We start from the raw sequence: 20,407 nt of genomic DNA on the forward strand, positions 1-20,407 counted from the left end.
GAAAATTCTCATTTTATTAAATACTATATTTCTGTTCTTTTTAGTGCCATAAAAAGTAACTGTGAAGAAACTGGTGTTTTCTGTCATAATAAACTAAATCAGCAGAGTTTTGAAGAGGAAACATGAGCAGCAACATGATGCTCATTAGAGTTCACACACATCCTGTGAAACACAGCTCCACATATACGCTGCTCTGCTCCCTGGATGTACATTTCATCATCTATCAAAACCATGTCACATGTTTGTAACATGCTGGTGTGTTGAATTCCTTTCCTGTGAAGTGCCAATAAAGTCACAGTAACGTTTTTTTTATACCTGGACCTTAATTTCCAAAAGAAGCTCAAGCTCTGACAGTAACACCCAAGTAATTAGGTGTACCTCTGGTATACCATGTTATGGTGATGTCTGTATCATTGTAGCTGTTAAGATAACTAGCAGAGGCTAGTCAGTTTTGTAGCTATAGCCCCTTTTCCACTGCCTGTTCAAGGCGGGAATATAACACTGTTATGCTGCCTCACCGTTCTGTATATAAAAGTACAAAAAATTGCAGAAAGGCGGGGGCTGGGAACGGAGGTAGCAACAGTGCTGAAACAATGTCTGTATAAACAGGACAGCTGGCAGGATGGGATCATGGGAGGCACAGGTGTGATGTTTTGACGACATGTTATGGGTGCGACCCACTGCAGGAGATTCAAAAAGTAGCTGTTAGCGGTTAGCAGGTAACTCAAGGAAGAAGAGCAGCTGCAAAAAAGTCTGCAAATTGGGAAAACAGTGAGGTCCAGGACCTCCTTACCCTCCGAGAAGAGGACGAGATCAGCTGCCATATAACAGGGACGGTAAGTGATTGTCATGTTAATGTTTTGTTATATGCTAGGTGCTATACCGTAGGCTCAACTGGACTTGTCTGAGTTTCTTGAAGATGTTTTGCCTCTCATACAAGAGGCGTAATTAAGGGCGTGGCTGCTGAGAGTGGCAGGCTGTCTGCGTGGCGTCACCACAATCTTTGAGTCACATCCACCCCTCGCTTCCCCACAGCTCCACCTTCTTATCCAAATATGGTCACTTCTGGCTCCAAATATCCAAGATGGTGACGGCCAAGATTCCAAACTCGAAGCAAACATGGCATTTATTTTTCATTTGCCTGGTCAAAAAGCTGCATGAGGCACTGCACTTGAAAACAGAGTTTACTTGCCCCAGTCGGATGTTAATGTCGAGCGCTGAGCTGCATGTTTGGAGTCAGTTTGTCAAGTTCATTCAGTGTTGGCTTTCTGTGTGACGTTGCCTTGCTCACTCAGTGAGCCTCATATTCAAACCTGCATTCAGCTGCGCTATGTGATTACCTTCAGATGGCATTAAGCCTATTCTGAGTCAGTCACATTATAATGTATCAGTAATAACTGGTGTTCTGTCTGCCTGGGTGGCTTATAGTGAGCACAAACACTGCCACAGTCCATTGTTTCCTGGTGTTGTGATGTGATTATGTAATGGTAATGAAATTTGGTCTTTTATCCCAGGCTGTCTTTAATCTCAAGACTGTGACAATGGTCATCCTTGAACCTCTCTCACTGTGCAATGTAGGACCACTGTGTCAGAGCTACGACCAAAGACATCACCACGTTTCTGTCACATTTGTCATTTCTTGTCTGGGACAGCCAATAATCGCATGTGTATACCAGGCTTTACAGCTAAAAGTGTAATCCTCTCAACAAAAAAACAACAGCACTGTATCAAGTATTAAATATTAAATATTAAATAAATCTTCAACTCATGACCATAAAATAAATATCTTTACATTCACTGATTCCCAATCAAAGCAATCTTTTAAGAATTGCTTGACCTAGTTAATATGAATTTCAAAACTGTTTTGAAATGCAAAATAAAGGAATTCTAAACATGTAACAAAAAAAGCTTTTAATCTTTATTAACTGTAAGAGCCACTGAAGCATGTATTTATATTTAGTAAAAATGTCTGCATTGATATGACATTTAATAAAGGTTCTGCGATTATTTAGGTTTGCACAACAGTGTCTTTATATTTTGAATAGCATATGGTAGTGGACGATACTAACGTCAGTTTATATTTACTTTATTTATGTGACAGATCAAAGTTATCTACGCTAGGTATAGTGCTATAAGGTGGTTTAGTGTGCATGACTAAAAGAGATTGTGAATAATGTCTTGCGTAACAACATATTCTCACTCTGACCTCATCACATATTGACATTTTGGTCATGGACTTTCCACGTCCACATACAACGTACAAGGTATCCTGGGTGTGCTGGTTGTTGACGTTCTGGGACGCCGTGTCAAGTTCTCTTCTTTCAAGATACACTTCTGTCTTTGCAGGAAATTTACATACAGTCTCTGTCAAAATAAAAGCACTACATTGGTACAATGTAGGTGAATTGATGTTCTTTTTCGTTCAACAGTACACACACATGGTTGGGTTTAGGAAAAAAGAACAGGGTTTGGCTTTGGAGTCTAAAGGTGCGGACACACCAAACTGACATCAAAGAACTAGCAGCGACGAAAGCCAACTGTTGCGTCGTCTACGTCGCCTCACGTCACCCTGTGTCAGTTGCATTTGAACACACTACACGGACTACATCCAACGGCCAAGTAGCACGTACGTTCTGCGCCTGCGTGAGAGAGAGCGGAGTGAGAGAGTGGTACATCCTGTCAGCCGAGGGGTTTCCTATCTGTGCAGCCGAGCACCGCAGCACCTCCACGGACTATTACATCCAGACGGTCCCGGTGTTTCCTCCGCAGGCTCCACTTCACTCAGCTGCCCGATAAACCCGCTGCTTCTTCCCACTGTAACCTGAATAACAAACCAGGGCTCGGTGCTCCGGTTGGATCCAAACGGAGAGCCGGGGCTAGTTCAGAGACTAGCGGAGGCTAACTGGCTGTGCTTCCCTCCGGTCATGCTGTGGCTAACGCTCCGCTAGCCGCTCCCAGCTAGCTCCGGTTTGTTATTCAGGTTAAAGTGTGAAGAAGCAGCGGGTCTGTGGGGCAGCTGAGTGAAGTGGAGCCTGAGGAGGAAGCACCGGTTAGCCCCGGTTTCACTACAGGCAGATTCACTCGCTACAGGGGCGAGGAAATAAAACCTGAACAGCCAATCAGAGTGATCTCTTTCACCGACAAGCTCCGCCGCAGATTCAACATACTCAATTGGTCGAAAAGCCGCCGACGCCAAAGTGCCAACGGTGCGGGACACACCGCAAAAACTAGGGCGACAGACACTCACCGATGGCCCGACTTTGGTCGACGGCCGACCGTCAGCTTGGTGTGTCAGGGCCTTTATAGAACGCAAACATCGCTCTCTCGGGTGAAAGCTGGTGTTTGTTGGACCCATCCTCCACCACTCCTGCCTGCTCCACTTGGACTTTCACCGCCTTAACTTTCGTTCTTGTCCTGCCGCATTTCCCCCTGGCACCGCCGGACGCTGTTAAATTATAATGGCAACCAGACATGTCAACGTTACAGGACGCCTTTTTTCAGTGGTTTCTGACGCCACAAGTCACTGCCCAAATGCCGGATTTCGACGACTTCAGAGTGGCACCGGGCTCTGTGTAAAGGAGGACAGGAAGTTTGTGTTGGTTTGGATCGTAAAAAGCGTGTTCTGCAGTGTTGAAGTACAATGATAATATACAGACACAGGACATCAAGTCAGTAGTGGACTTGGTGAGATGTGATTTTGGAAGGACTTGGCCTGCCCTGCCTCATGTGAGCTCTGTGGAGCTGGAACAGAAACAAGTCAAACCTAAGTGGCCTAGGAACTGTGGTGTGTTGAGACGGACACTATGTATTGAAATTCAGCACTTAATTGTGATTCAAAAAATTCATCATTTGACAGCTCTATTACAGAGAGGAGAAGAAATAATGTATGTATTAACTGCTTATGTGTACTGTCCTACACAGGAAAGCATTCACTTTGTGTGTGTGTGTGTGTGTGTGTGTGTGTGTACTACAGTAATGATGACCAAAGGGGATTCTACAGATCTTTTAAGCCCACATAAACAAACTTACAGAAGACAAATCCTCAGTCACTGAAATGAGGAGACTGGCTTCCTGCAGTGGGCCTCCACCCTCCACTCCCCCACAAATGGGCCATTTAAGTGACACTCCCACACCACCGCACAAACTCGCTGTGAATGCAGCCTTAAAACACACACATCGCTGATCCCCAACATACATGTTACTGCTGATGTATTTTAACACACCCTTTACAATCTAATTAATGTCAGAGCTCGTCGTGGTACGATAACATTTTAATCAGCGAGAGCAGAGAGCCTGATTACCTCACGGTGACCAGCCGGGGAGAAAACAGCGTCGACTTCTGCTGTAATTACATCAAGAGTCAATTACATGACCTCTCCTCCTGTTCGCTCATCAACACACAGCGAGTCAGGAGCACAGCGAGTTTAAAAACCAGCAGCTCAAAAACCACAGCGTCTACCATGGCTCTTCGTCCAACCTGTCCTCCATCACTCAGGGGACGTCTAATTCGTCTCAGCTGGTTTTCAAAGTAAAGCAAAACTCTCAGATCTCACCTCAGCTTACAGATTGTTTTCCTACCTGAATCTCTGGAGATCTGGACGAAGGCCTCCACGCCACTCTCGCCGTAGTTTCCCTCAGAGGCGAGCGTGGACACGTAGTTCCAGCCCATCGCCGTGACGATGTCCAGCATGGCCTGAGCCTGGTAGGAGTCTGGAGGAACTACGCGGGAGAAGAAGTCATAGCGAGTGTTGTCGCTGAGCTCTGGAGCCGTCGAGGCGTAGCTGATCTGAGGGATCTGTGGAGACACAGCGAGAGATAACCGTTAGCTTCAACTCACCGAAACAGCAGCCATACTCTTAAACGCCAACCATTCACTAAAGACTCTGAAACGACTAAAGTCTGAACCCCTGTCACGTCTAAAGACAATGTGAGTTTTAGTCACACATTATAAGATTTTACAAAGACTGGAGATCCTGCAGGGTCACTATTTCCCATCCTGCTCCTGGTGGAAAACATTACACCAAACTCCCTTTAGGAAATATGACATATTAACAATTCCTTATAGGTCTGAAAAAACATACAACTCTACAAACACAAGATAAAAGGTGTAATTTGTCAACAGTATCCTTGTTAATTTGGCATCAATATAATCCATAAAGATAAAATGTATGTGTATACAAAGTTTACATTTTAGATTTTTATCGCCTCACTTGCTACCAGCCCTCAATTGTTAGTTGTGCTATAAGAGTGGGAGGAGACAGTGGGAATAAGAGGAGAACAATGTCAAAAATGAAGACTTCTCAGTAAAGTAAGTGCTGGTTGGTGGATCAGATACAACAGAATTAAACACAGACTCTTGTTCACTCCACAGCTCCACCAGTTTCTCCTGCTTTTTCCACGAGACTTGTTCAGGTTCTTGTGCCTCCCCAAAGTTCGGTTTGGTGCTAAAAGAGACCTTACGAAACTTACGATACGATATGATACGATACGATACGATACGATACAATACATCACAGCCAGGAGTAGAGATTTCCAGACACCTACTACACATCCTTTACAATAACACCAACAACAAGCGTAGACCAGTTTGGAGAAAGGCTAGTGGAGCCAGTTAGAGGATATTGTCACTACTAAAGAATACAAAACTAGAATTATCACCCCCCAGTTGCCTTAAGGTGTTCTTCAGATATCACAGTCACAAAAATGAGACAGACAAGGTCACAGTAACCTTGACTTTAGACCACCAAAATCAAATCAGTTCATCACTGTGTCCAGGTGAACATTTGTGCCAAATTTGAAGAAATTCCCTTAAAGCATTCTTGAGATATTGTGGGACGGATATACGGACGGACAGACAAGCTGATAACATAGTGCCACTGGCCAAGATATCACTGGCACGGAGGCATAAAAATAAATGTAAGTTCTTAGAAGGAGTCTGCCATGGAGACATGCGAGAAAAACAAAGCTTCCTTTAATAATTCAGTGTAACACACAGCCAGTAACTGATTTACAAACCGTCTTCACGGGTGGAGTATTCTTTTGATACAATGCTGTCCTTGATTCTTCCTTTTGTTGGCTTCTCTTCTTCCTTTCATCAAGCACAGAGAAACTGAGGGCAATCATGTAGCTGCAATATGAAGCATGTCTTAAGTATGCATGTGTGAAATTACATGCTTCACACTTGCATACATATGACATGCTACACACAAGCCGCTGCAGTGCCTGTGGCATGTGAGAGATTCCCTGCACTGAGCGCACAGCTGCAGAAACACAAATCAACAGTGCACGGACAGACAAGACTGTAGCACCGCGTAAAACACAGCGTCAAGCCAGATGCTGCTTGGACTTTGATGAGCTCCGGCTCATGCTGTTATGATGCTGGTACTTGGAGCAGCCAAAAAGGAAGACAGAGGAGGAAGAAGAAAAAGCAATACAGCAATAATTTATTGCATTTTATAAAACAAAATAGTCTGCAAATAAGTGCTAATATGATAAAAAAAAGTTTCCATTCAGCACAGTTTCAAGATTAATTCAGTATCTGACCAAATGTCTCCCCCTCTGTTCCTGACTTATGGCCAGTGAAGAGTTTTTGCAGAACAATCTAATCTTGCAGTGATGCTGACCTTTGACCTTTTGGAAATAAAATGCAGCTCATCATTTTGTTGTTCTTTGACTTATTTTACTTTATGATCAAAAAGGTCACACTAACCTTTGACCACCAAAATCAAATCAGTTCATTTTGCCAAATTTTAAGAGTCCCCTCAAGGCGTTCATGAGAATGACATGGATGGATAACCTGAAAACATAATGCCGTAGCTGTCAACAACACAGAGGCATAATAAATGTCTTATTTCAGAGGTTTCAATGTAATCCTGATCAGGATGACCCCGAGTATAAGCATATATAGGGTGGCATCCCTGATATGTTTCATAAAAACATTTCCTCATTAAAATAAAAAAAAAATACAGTCCACATGAGAGTTTCTTTCACAACATATTTGCTGATTCAAACCTGCAGCATGTGAAGTAATTTCTACAAGACAGAAATGAAGGGAGGAAGAAATCTGAGCTGTTGATATGCATGTTTATATTCTGCACTTGTATGATTGTATTGTTACTTTATGTGAAGCCCATTGTGCTGCCTCATGTACGATGTGCTAAACAAATAAAGCTTGACTTGACTTTCAACACAGAGGCGGAAAGAAACCACTGTTGTCAAGTTTTTGAGGGATGGTACTTTTTTTCCAGTTTTTATGCCTCCACGCTGACAGCCATGGTTGGATGCATTATGATTTCAGGCTGACTGTCCCCCTGGCCATCTGATTCTCGTGAATGTGAAATCCCAAGGACACCTTGAGGGAATTTTCTCAAATTTGGCACAAACATCTTGAACTTGAACTCAACAATGAACTGATTTGATTTTGGTGGTCAAAGGTCACTGTGATCTCACAAAACATGTTTCTGGCACCTTGAGGGAATTTCCTCTAATTTGGCACAAACGTCCACTTGAACTCAGTGATACAGCTATTTGTTTTGGTGGTCATAGGTTAAAAGGTCAAGGTCACTGTGACCTTGTCTGTCTCATTCTCATGATATCTCAAGAACGCCTTGAAGGAATTTCTTCAAATTTAGCAAAAATAATGACTTGGACTCGAGGATGGTATGACTTGATTTTAGTGGTCAAGGGTCAAAGGTTAAGGCTGCTTTGACCTTGCATCCATGTCATTCCTGTTGACACAATATCTCAATAATGCCTTGAGGGTCTTTTCTCAAATTTGGCACAAACATCCACTTGGACTGAAGAATAAACTGATTAGAATTTGGTGGTCAAAGGTCACTGTGACCTCACAAAACATGTTTTTGGCCAGAACTCAAAATTCTTAGACTCATTAAGACAAAACTTCACACAAATGTCAAACAGGATAAAATAATGAAGTGGTGACATTTTATATCCAAAAGGTCAAAGGTCATCTTCAATGTGACATCATACTGTTCTACATAAAACGATTTTCTGGCTATAATTCAGCGTCATATCTCAGGAACAGAAGGGGAGACATTTGGTCAGATACTGAATTAGTGACTCTAATCTTGAAACTGTGCTGATTGTATAGATCTTCTGTGTGTGAAGCATCCATGTTTTCACTGACGTGGATGGAGACTGTCAGAGACACTGGACAGGTGGACGGAGGTATACAACTCCAAAGTGCTAATTCTAGTTTTTTTCCTTCTTTTTCACATTACTAAAAAAAATCTGTTTGTGTTTCTTTTCTCTGAGTCTTGTTGAAATGTTTGAGAAACAAATCAAACTACAGACTGGAGACAGGAAGGTAGAAAACATCAGCAGCAGAGTTTTCAGTCAGATTTCTAAATGTTGTTTGGTGTCGCTCTCAAACATCCTGCAGTATATTTGTTGAGATTTAAACAGATCAAGTTTGAACCTAAATCCTGACCTTCCTTAGCTTCCTGTTGTTGGGGTTTCTTGTCAGAGTGGAGTTAGCGAGCTCTGCTGTGTGAATTAGGGAGGCGGATCAGGTCATAGATCCTGCAGCAGACAGGCCCGACAGGCCCGGCGGGGCTGGATAATGGTCCTTTAGAGAAAGATTGAAGGGCTGATTGATTTCACTTCAGTCAGAGGCCGGCGTGTTGGGCAGAGCGCCGCCGGACGCCTCATCAGGATTCACAGAGGAGGAGGGAGGGGGAGGAAGACGGACGGCCGAGGGCCTGACAGCAATACAAATGTCACTCTGCTCGACTCGCTCAGCGACAGGCAGCAAATTAAAAACCTGTACTGTAAATACAAACCTGTCCGAGAGCTGACGCTATCACAGCGCCGCAGCTTTAACCATCAGAGAGGAAGTTTATTTCTAACACAAAGAACACGTCTGAGCTTCTGAAGTTTTTTTTATTTTAGAGACTTCACACATCCTCTGTTTATCTGATGTTTACTTGGGAGTACTTTGGAGATTCATATTTTCTGTTTGATGTAAGATAAGTTTACAATGTAAAAATTCAATGAGGAATGAAGCATCTTCATCGACAGTGCAACATCACCTTCTGATTTTACTCCACTGTGGATTATGTTCAGGCACAAAACAATATTGTTTCAATAACAACCACTTCAAGGTTAGAGAATGACAGTGGTAAGAAAAACTCTCATCGCGGTCACAGGTAAGAGAAACCAGTGCTGACAGTTTAATGCCATATGAGCAGTGTGAGATCCGAGCATCTACAGGTCGGCAAACTCCAGTAAATAGTCTGCACCAGAATGTTTTGCTAGCCAGCAGAAACACTCACACTAGAGCAGCGTCAGCCGTTAGTGCAAGTTGTGAGCTGTAATTCAGCAGTAAATAATGAGCCGTGTGTGTCTGACTGTGGATGGTGGAGCTGCTGAATGGATTTCTGGAGTTTGTTAGTTGCAGCGGTGGCTGTTAGCAGCTAGCTCCACTCGCAGCCAGCAGCCGCTGGACTAGACAGCTTCACCCCGCAGGACTCCACTCAGTCCGGACTGGAGAAGGTTTGTGGGTTGATGGTGTTTGACAGGCAGGTAGGAGGCTCAGTTATCTGTGAGTGTAGCTGTGCTGTAAGTAAACAGTCTGAACTCAGATCAGTTTCTCTGACAGAGATGAAAGTTTAGTTTGAATCACCAACTCTGTGAGAGGACACCAGTTTAAACCTCCAGACTAACATGTTGCACATGAAGAAACAAGTTATGTTTCTGCTTCTTAACAGTCACATGGATAAGTCAGAGTTTACAATGAACCTGGGGACAAATCCTAGTTGGCTCACATTAGTTATTTGTTGAGAGCATAAATAGAGAGATGTTGAGCTTTTCAGATGATGATCAGTAAGTGTGTGCTCGTAAATCAGCCCTCAAACCTGTCACACACTGCTGGAGACATGACACACACATTGTTTTATATAACCTGTCACCTTGATTCTAATTTCTGAGACATGAATTCGCCTCAGTGTCTCTGACAGTCTCCATCCATGTCAGTGAAAACATGGATGCTTCACACACAGAAGATCTATACAGTCAGCACAGTTTCAAGATTAGAGTCACCAATTCAGTATCTGACCAAATGTCTCCCCTTCTGTTCCTGAGATATGACGCTGAATTATGGCCAGAAAATCGTTTTAAGTAGAACATTATTATGTCACATTGAAGGTGACCCTTTGACCTTTTGGATATAAAATGTCACCACTTCATTATTTTATCCTGTGAGACATCTCTGTGAAGTTTTGTTATAATTAGCAAATTAATTCCTGAGTTACACGTTTTGTGTGGTCGCAGTGACCTTGACTTTTCATTGCAAAAACATCAGTTTATTCTTCAGTCCAAATGGACGTTTGTGTCAAATTTAAAGAAATTCTCACAGTGTTCTTAAAATATCATATTCACAAGAATGAGCCAGATTCAGGGTCACACTGTCTTTAACCTTTGACCCCCAAAATCCAATCAGTTTATCGTTGAGTCCAAGTGAACATTTGTGCCAAATTTGAAGAAATGCCCTCAAGGCTATTTGAGATATGGTGTACACAAGGACAGGACGTAAGTACGTATGGACAGACAACTCGAAAACATCATGCCTCTGGCCACGACTGTCGCCATCTATGGCATAAAAAAACATTTTGACTCAAAGATTAAAATGTCATGACCTTTCTTCGACTAAAACTATGAAGAATATAAATGATTAAACTAATAATCATTTTGTCTGAAGACTAAAACTAAATCTAAACTGGCTGCTGAAGTTAACACTGTTTTAATTTGGGCTTTTCAAATTTTCCAAACCAAACTCTCTTCAGAAAATCTGAGAGACAAACAGTTTCCTCATGAGGAGACAGACTGTGTGACAGCAGCGACAGATTAGATCTGAAATCAGGGAGATTCATGGAAGTGAAGCTGCGATGAACTCTGATATCACACACACACACACACACACACAGAAAGCATACAGTAATGGCTAAAATAACTGCAGCTGCATGAGAATATAATGGGGACCTCCATTAGCATTAATGATGCATTGTGGACTGAATAAACAGCAGCATCAGTTATTGATGCTCAGTCAGCCGCTGCCCCATTAAAACACATCAGCTCCTCTTATACGTATACATAATAATATGTAACCATCCTGTGATTCAAGCATGTGGGAAAAACAACATTAGGACTCTTTGTGGATAAGAGAGCTGTCGTCATCAAATTATCACAGTAATCATAATAATAATAATAATAATAACTGTAAAAGCTTTAGTCACACAGAGTTTCACATTGTGTTATTAAATAAATTGCAGAGAGACTCTCAGGGAGAAATTACACTCTTGCCCTGCTGGTGGCTTCTGAAGGACTTCCTGCTATGACTGGAGGACTGCAATTTTAATTAGCAGCCTAATTGGACACCCTGCCGATCAGCTTGACGCACACTCTCATCTCCATCCTCACAACAGAGCAATCACGGCGGGGTGTTACCTTCACGGCCGCTGCTCCACACAGAGCTTTTATTTTGAATAAAAAAGGAGAGGCGCTCAAAACATCTAATCAGATCTGAAGCTCTTATCTGAAGGTCTGAAGAAATTCTATTCATCACACTGTGAATTTTAGGATTTTTGAAAAGGTTGAAAATCAAAGCTCACAGAACTTTATTCAAAATTAATTTTTAAAAGTTCTTAAAGGTTACTAATTTGTCAGGGTAAAATATTATAGATGCTGACATGCAGAAAACACAAATTAATTAAACAATTTTGTAAAAAGTAACAAGGTGACTTCAGGTTTTACTTGACTTGAGCTAAGTTTGAATCAGAAGATATATATGATATACTTTATTTATCCCTGAAGGGAAATTCAATTTTTTTTTTTTCACTCGGCCCGAAATACACATGCACATGTAGAGAGATGTCAGAGGGAGGGAGCTGCCCATTGACAGGTGCCCTGAGCAGCTGGGGGTTTAGTGCCTTGCTCAGGGGCATCTCCTGGTGTCCAGGAGGCGAACTGCCACCTCTCCAGCTACCAGTCCACGCTCAATGCTTGCTCCGCACAGGGACTTCAACTGGCGACCCTCAGATCCCAAAGCCAAGTCCCTATAGACTGAGCTACTGCCGTCGCCACTACACGACATTCAAACTTGTCAGATCTTTGTATCGTTCACATTGTGCTGTTTTATAATCAGGAGGTTATCGTGGTTTTACCCTTTTGGGGGTTACACACTACAGAACACTTTATCAAGAGCATGTCATGACGCACAGTTGGACCGACAACCTGGGGTCACTGCCGACAGCTCATGACCATAGGTGAGGGTTGGGACATAGCTGGAGCAGCAAATCAAAAGCTTGTTCTTTTTAATGGTCATTCTTCATTTTTACACAAAAATAAATAAATGAATAAAATCTGAGTGAAAACAAGGGGTGGGAATCAGCAGAGGATCCACCATACGACTTTATCACAATACTTCAGTCACGATATAAATATGATTACGATGTTAAATATGTTGCAATATGCTGAGTATTGCAATAAAATATATTTTAACTGTAAAACTGTGTCGACATCTGGTTCATCTAATAAGATAAAATTTTCAGTCAGTTTATCTCACCTCAGCCATATTTGCAGCAAAATGTATGTAGTTTACTGACAAAACAATTTATTACATACTTAAGGCTAACTGAAGTTTAATTTGAATTTGTAATATTAATAATTTATATAATTAAAAAAAATGAAAAAAGTAACGTCATACTATGCTGTAACGATTTTTCCCCCACCCCGGGTGGAAACGCCAATAATTTGAATAAAAAAGAAACTGACTATTAGAGAAAAGTAGATTTAATGCTTGGCTCAGGTCGAAGAGCTGACGCATCAAGAAAAGCAAAATGTGACAAAGTGCACTGGAAACAGATTTGACTCTCCGGCTTGACATGTTAAACTGGAGATTCGACTGACTGAAGATTGAAAGCTCCCCAGAATCAGAGGAGGACTCAGTGGGAGGAACAGCTGAAGTGATCCCAGTGGATCAACCATCGCGCTGATGGATGGCGTCGTGATGGATAGCATCCTGACAGCACTCATTACCCTCAACACCAGACCTTTACTTCAGCTCGCCGAGACCCGACGAGCTGAATCAGACCCGGGTCTCACACTGAGGACAGATCTCTGTGTGTGTGGACATGTTTACAAGTCTTCACATCAGAGGACATGCTCGTCGTTTCCTGCCGTCTCAGGGTGTTTCCTGCGACAGTGATTGATGCTCGTCATTCCTGCGACAGCCTCGAGCTTTCTGCTCGACTGAACGATGAGAGGAGAAATCCATCTGAGGTGACAGCACACGTCCATCATCGTTCACTCCTCGCTCTGATTGTCTTGTTTAACGTAAAGCTCTATTTACTGTCATCTGTCTCTTTCCTGGACAATAAACAGCTTCACCCTCCAGGTGAGATCCTACATGACTCCTGCTGCCACTGCTCCGTTTCTCTTAATGTCTCGCAATTGAATTCAGGATGAAGTCAGAATGACTCGCTGTCACGCTGAGCAGAAAAACTCAACAACCAGACAGAACCTAACCTCCGGTTAAAGAAGACATGACGTTTATGCTTTCTGAGTCATTTAATCTCCACATATTTTTTAATTCTGTATTCTCTCATCTCTAAGTAAAATTATTTCATAAAATGCATCATGCAAAACTCCATTATTGATGTGAGATCCATCGAGACATCGCTTGTATTTATTAAAGTAACAATACTGCAGAGTAGAAATACTCAGTTAAAAGATACGATACTCATTCAAGATAATACCAGTACAATTTTTAATATAATATGAAAAATTTATATCATGATACTATTTTGACTTGTTGACATATTGACGTCATACTGTTACCCATGACAACAACAAGCATGACTGAAAGCGAAATTTTTGGTTCCAAAAAGAGGAACAGCGTCAGTAGTGTGGAATAAACTGTGGCGTCCTGAATGTTTTACTTCTCAGACTCTTTTAGTGACTAAGAGGGAACTCATTCAGCGGCTCCTCTGGCAGCAGCACAGCGGGCCTTTGACAACAAAATTCTAACCAGTTTGTTCTTCAGTCCAAGTGTACATTCGTGCCAAATTTGAAAAAAATCCCTCAAGCTGTTCTTGTGAAATCACGTTCACAAGAATGAGATGGATGACAGGTCACAGCAACTTTGACCTTTGATCTTTGACCACCAGAATCTAATCAGTTCATCCTCAAGTCCAAGTGAATGTTTGTGCCATATTTAAAGAAATTCCCTCAAGATGTTGTTGAGATATTATGTTCACGAAAATGGGGCAGACAAGGTCACAGTGACCTTGAACTTTGACATTAGACCACCAGAAACTAATCAGTTCAAAGTTACATTTGACTTTGTTACACATATTACTGCTGTATAATTGACTCTGTTACATAAATACACTGACTTTGGATAAGTTACTCATACAACCCTACTTTAAAAGATCCAAACTAACCCCTAATTGTAAATCTAAAGGATCACTCAACAAAACGTGACTTGTATTTATCAAGAATCTCGAGGTAGGATATCAGACCTAACTGCACCAAAAACTGTGACTGACACATATTTATTGCTGGGATGAAGCCACTTTAACAACATTATTAATATTCACATTTGGGAGAACGTTTTTAATGTGTTAATTGTCACCAGGAGATGGACACAGGCTATAAATGATGTCATCTAAAGGCACCTAAAGAATATAAAACTGCACCATTTATGACAAACAATGACATGAAGGATGTGAGACAGCCATTAAAATGTTATGTGATGAATGAGGAGCTGGGGCCCATTAATCATTGATGTAATGGTACAGTACAGCCACATACAAGTCCGCTCCTCCAACCTCAGTTAACATCAAGGAGGCTTCCCACATCTAACACTGCAAACTGACACAACCTTCACTCAGCAGCTCAGACAGAATCTAAATTGGACGAGAGGAAAGTCTGGAGCTCTTTAAAGGAAATCAGATCCTCGGAGGCATCTGATAGAAGACCCAACAGGAAGTAAGAACACTTTCCTGACATCCACCTGGGTCACATGTCTGTGATGGCACTCAGTCTTTTGAAGCTCTGCAGAGGAAACAGGGTGAACAGAAGTTCAGCGTGTGATTAGAAAAAAGCTGAAATAAAAACCGATCCTCCGTCAGCATCAGAAGAAGAAAATAAACTTGTTTGGATTTTTTGTTTTTTCTCTGAAGTGACTCAAAGTGAGGAGAGACTTCAGACGACACAGAAACTAACAGACTGTAGAGATACTGGAGAGAAAACTACGCTCTGTTCAAGTATCAGCAGCAACAACAACTCTGTAAAAAACATCCCTGAGATCAAAATAATGGAAACAACCTCTCACAACCTTTAACAGTTTGTGCATATTCATAGCCATGATCTTCATAAAGATGTGAAGACACCAAGGATCCTCTCAGCCCTAGAGTGGTCTCCTCTGGTCTGAATCAGGGACTCATGTTGTTCCAAAGTTGTATAATTGCCTAGAGTTGGTTCGTGTTCTCACGGCAGCATTTACAAGAGGACCAGATCAAATGCCTTGTGTGAGAAAGCTGCTCTTGATTGGTCAGAATTTCCATGTGGGAAAAATCCAGGAAGTAAAGCAAACGTTGAAGAAGAGTACACTTGCAAGATAAATGTGACACTTTCTAATGTCACAATGGAGGGACAACTACGCAGGTTGATTTTAGCGCTGCTCATCGTGGACTATATTGCTGTCATTGTTCATTTTAGTCAAACCATACAGTTTGAAAACGAGGCGCGGCTCCAACTAGAAAACAATGTTTTGATGCATTGGATGTGCTGAATGTGCATATTATATTTATCTGCTGACTGTTTTTATTATTGTATTATTTTATTTTTATTTTTATTTATTTTATTGTTTTGTTCTGTTGCTCGATTTTACTGTTATTGTTGCTTTTATTTGCCTTTGTACTGTGCACTTTGAGATTTGTATTCAAATGTAAAGTGCGTTATAAATAAAATCTATTATTATTATTATTATTATTATTATATTAAGGCAGTACAGGAGGAGGTGCACATTAATAATCCTCCAGGACTGTAACATGCTCATGTTTAACCCAAACAATGTGTCATGTGACTGCAGTTGCTTCACATCCAGGTCGGAACACCTTCTCACCACAAACCAACCGCACCAGAGTTCCTTTGGAACCAGACTGAGACCACCTCTTCAAGAAGGTCTCAGTCTGGTTGTTTTGGTGTGTTCACACCTGAGTGTGATTGCTGTGTTCACACCTGCCCAAACGAACCGCACTGAGGGAGCAAACGAACTTGAGTTTGATTGAACCGAACCAAACAGGGCAGCTGTGAAAGCACTCTAAGTGACACCAAATTTTAGGTTAAGTTAATTTTTTGGGAATAACACTTGGTATAAAAATGACTTTAAGGTCCAGTTTGTTGGATTTAGGGAGATATATTGGCAGAAATTGAATATAATACAATAAGTATGTTTTCTTTAGTGTAGAATCACCCAGAAATAAGAATCACTGTGTTTCCATTACATTAGAATGAGCCAAGAATGGGACTGATGAGCAACAAAATGAGCCGTGGTAGCAGATACTTTATAAAGAGCCAGTTGGAAAAAACTATTTTCCAGGAGTACAAGACAGAAAATAATAGAGGATGAAAGAGCCTGTCTACAAACCAATCAATGTTGTGTCATGAGACGCAGCTCACATAGGTGATGACGACAGGATATACAGTACAGGCCAAAAGTTTGGACACACCTTCTCATTCAATGCGTTTTCTTTATTTTCATGACTATTTACATTGTAGATTCTCACTGAAGGCATCAAAACTATGAATGAACACATGTGGAGTTATGTACTTAACAAAAAAAAGGTGAAATAACTGAAAACATGTTTTATATTCTAGTTTCTTCAAAATAGCCACCCTTTGCTCTGATTACTGCTTTGCACACTCTTGGCATTCTCTCCATGAGCTTCAAGAGGTAGTCACCTGAAATGGTTTCCACTTCACAGGTGTGCCTTATCAGGGTTAATTAGTGGAATTTCTTGCTTTATCAATGGGGTTGGGACCATCAGTTGTGTTGTGCAGAAGTCAGGTTAATACACAGCCGACAGCCCTATTGGACAACTGTTAAAATTCATATTATGGCAAGAACCAATCAGCTAACTAAAGAAAAACGAGTGGCCATCATTACTTTAAGAAATGAAGGTCAGTCAGTCCGGAAAATTGCAAAAACTTTAAATGTGTCCCCAAGTGGAGTCGCAAAAACCATCAAGCGCTACAAGGAAACTGGCACACATGAGGACCGACCCAGGAAAGGAAGACCAAGAGTCACCTCTGCTTCTGAGGATAAGTTCATCCGAGTCACCAGCCTCAGAAATGGCAAGTTAACAGCAGCTCAGATCAGAGACCAGATGAATGCCACACAGAGTTCTAGCAGCAGACCCATCTCTAGAACAACTGTTAAGAGGAGACTGCGCCAATCAGGCCTTCATGGTCAAATAGCTGCTAGGAAACCACTGCTAAGGAGAGGCAACAAGCAGAAGAGATTTGTTTGGGCCAAGAAACACAAGGAATGGACATTAGACCAGTGGAAATCTGTGCTTTGGTCTGCTGAGTCCAAATTTGAGATCTGTGGTTCCAACCGCCGTGTCTTTGTGAGACGCAGAAAAGGTGAACGGATGGATTCCACATGCCTGGTTCCCACTGTGAAGCATGGTGGAGGAGGTGTGATGGTGTGGGGGTGTTTTGCTGGTGACACTGTTGGGGATTTATTCAAAATTGAAGGCACACTGAACCAGCATGGCTACCACAGCATCCTGCAGCGACATGCCATCCCATCCGGTTTGCGTTTAGTTGGACAATCATTTATTTTTCAACAGGACAATGACCCCAAACACACCTCCAGGCTGTGTAAGGGCTATTTGACCAAGAAGGAGAGTGATGGAGTGCTGCGGCAGATGACCTGGCCTCCACAGTCACCGGACCTGAACCCAATCGAGATGGTTTGGGGTGAGCTGGACCGCAGAGTGAAGGCAAAGGGGCCAACAAGTGCTAAACTCTTCTGGGAACTCCTTCAAGACTGTTGGAAAACCATTTCAGGTGACTACCTCTTGAAGCTCATGGAGAGAATGCCAAGAGTGTGCAAAGCAGTAATCAGAGCAAAGGGTGGCTATTTTGAAGAAACTAGAATATAAAACATGTTTTCAGTTATTTCACCTTTTTTTGTTAAGTACATAACTCCACATGTGTTCATTCATAGTTTTGATGCCTTCAGTGAGAATCTACAATGTAAATAGTCATGAAAATAAAGAAAACGCATTGAATGAGAAGGTGTGTCCAAACTTTTGGCCTGTACTGTAGGTAGATCATTTACAGTTCTTTGGTGCTCTCACATCATTGCAATGTGAAAACAAAACAACAGTGTACGCTACAGGTGTTCTGATACCGTTTACATAGCTATAAGTAGCACTAAGAACTGTGTCCACACAGCAAGAACTGGGAATGATCCCATTAGAACACCATTTGAGGGACATTATCAGCTTCTATTTCAGATCAGGTACTTTCCCAAGGCAAACAGACAAAGCAAAGTAGAATGGATTGCAGCAACAAACAACTTACATCATTTCAGCATTTATATATTAGAGGTGCGAATGCAAACAGACATTAGAATTATCAACCCACAGTTGTATGCCTTCGCGCACCAGTCAAGTTTCTTTGACAGTTTCCATCCATGTCTGAAAAAACATGGATGCTTCACACACAGAGGATCTATACAAGACGTGTGTGAAGTTTTGTCATAATTTTGAGTTCTGGCCAAAAACATATTTTGTAAGGTCACGGTGACCTTTGACCACAAAATTCTAATCAGTTTATTCTTCAGTCCAAGTGGATGTTTGTGCCAACTTTAAAGAAATTCCCTCATGGTGTTCTTGAGATACAGTATTCATGAGAATGAGATGGATACAAGGTCACAGCAACCTTTAACCACCAAAATCTAATCACTTCATCCTCGAGTCAAAGTGAATGTTTGTGCAAACATTTCAAGGCTGAGACAGACAAGATCACAGTGACCTTGACCATTGACCAACTAAAACTAGTCAGTTCATTGTTGAGTCCAAGTGGATGTTTGTGCCAAATTTGAAGAAATTCCCTTGGGGTGTTCTTGAGATATCGTGTTTACAAGGATGGGACAGACGAACATAAGTACAGTACGTAAGTACATACGTATCTACCTACCTTCACAGGGAGTCCCCAGAACTGTTTGGTCTGAAAACGCCTGTTGTGACAAACGTGAACGTTGGTTCATTAAATCTGCAGGACTCAGGCTGTAAACTCTGGTCTCTGTTGTTTAAGTCCTAAACCTCTGTATGTTGTACCATCCACCCTGACCCCTGCCCTCTGACCCCTGTGTGGTGCATAAATGTAGGACATATACTCCAGACAGTTATTAAGCTTCTCTAAAATGTATTTGGCAAAACAAATTAGTAGTGCACACACATCAGTCTCTAGGAGAGCAGCTTGGATCATCAGCTGATCAGAATGTTAATCACAACAAATAAATCATGTTTCCACCGACTGAAATATCTGGAGATGATCGACATGTCAGCTGCATCATTTTAGACTCATTTACCCAAAACTCAGCCTGACAGATTTTTGGATCTTTGCCTGAATTTAAATTAACGTTGACCAAAGTTTGAACAAACACTGAGTTTGTAAAGATGTTGAACTGCATCATCAGGATTCACAGTTTCATTTTTGCCTCCACTGCTGCTGCTCTCCACCTGATTAAAATGCTGTTTTCATCTCCTTCCTTCATTCTCAAAGTCTGAAATAAATATCAGAACAAATGCCCCGGTATTGTTTTCTCCTAAAAATAGCTCAGACTGCTCACTGCCACATCTGAGGGACAAACCAGCAGTCAGCCAGAAATCGATGGACTGAACTTGTCCTCCTGCTGACTCTCTGAGCTCCGTCCAGTCAGACCTGTCCGAGCTCGAGGACACCGTGTGATGTGTCCGTCCTGCTGCTGGCTCTGCGTCACAGCCCAGCTGGCTTTTTGGCCTCCGAAAAGAAAAAAAAAAAACAGCAGATGCCAGAACCTTACCTGGTGTCAGCAGCGAGGAGCTGGAGACGCCACAAACAAACACACGATGCCTCGTCTCAGCTGGCCAGTCAGCGTCCTGGCTGCCCGCTGAGTCAGCAAACAAACACGCTGGACATCAAAGTGTCCTCAACTTTAAAGGAATAGTTCACCCAAAAACAGTATGATTGTATATATATTCAACTCTCGCGGCTCTCTGGGGTCCCAGAAAAAGGTTCATATAGCGTGTCATTAAAGGGGACGTGTTATGATTTAGTGTTAGTGTTTAGTGTTAAAATGAAAACATGTTCTTAAATGTGGGTAAGATTC

At 41.9% G+C, this 20,407-nt stretch overlaps 1 protein-coding gene across 2 annotated transcripts in view; it reads right to left on the bottom strand.

Annotated features, from left to right (window-relative positions):
• grm8b (glutamate receptor, metabotropic 8b) overlaps window positions 1–20,407 on the bottom strand; it is a 211,070-nt gene that overhangs the window by 131,394 nt on the left and 59,269 nt on the right. For both annotated transcript variants that reach the window (XM_033635399.2, XM_033635400.2), the window contains one exon: window positions 4,579–4,795. In XM_033635399.2, the coding sequence (XP_033491290.1) occupies window positions 4,579–4,795 (217 nt within the window). The remainder of the gene's footprint in view (window positions 1–4,578; window positions 4,796–20,407) is intronic.

This window comes from Epinephelus lanceolatus, chromosome 5 (genome assembly GCF_041903045.1).
Source record: "Epinephelus lanceolatus isolate andai-2023 chromosome 5, ASM4190304v1, whole genome shotgun sequence".
In the NCBI taxonomy this organism is placed as follows: Eukaryota; Metazoa; Chordata; class Actinopteri; order Perciformes; family Serranidae; genus Epinephelus; species Epinephelus lanceolatus.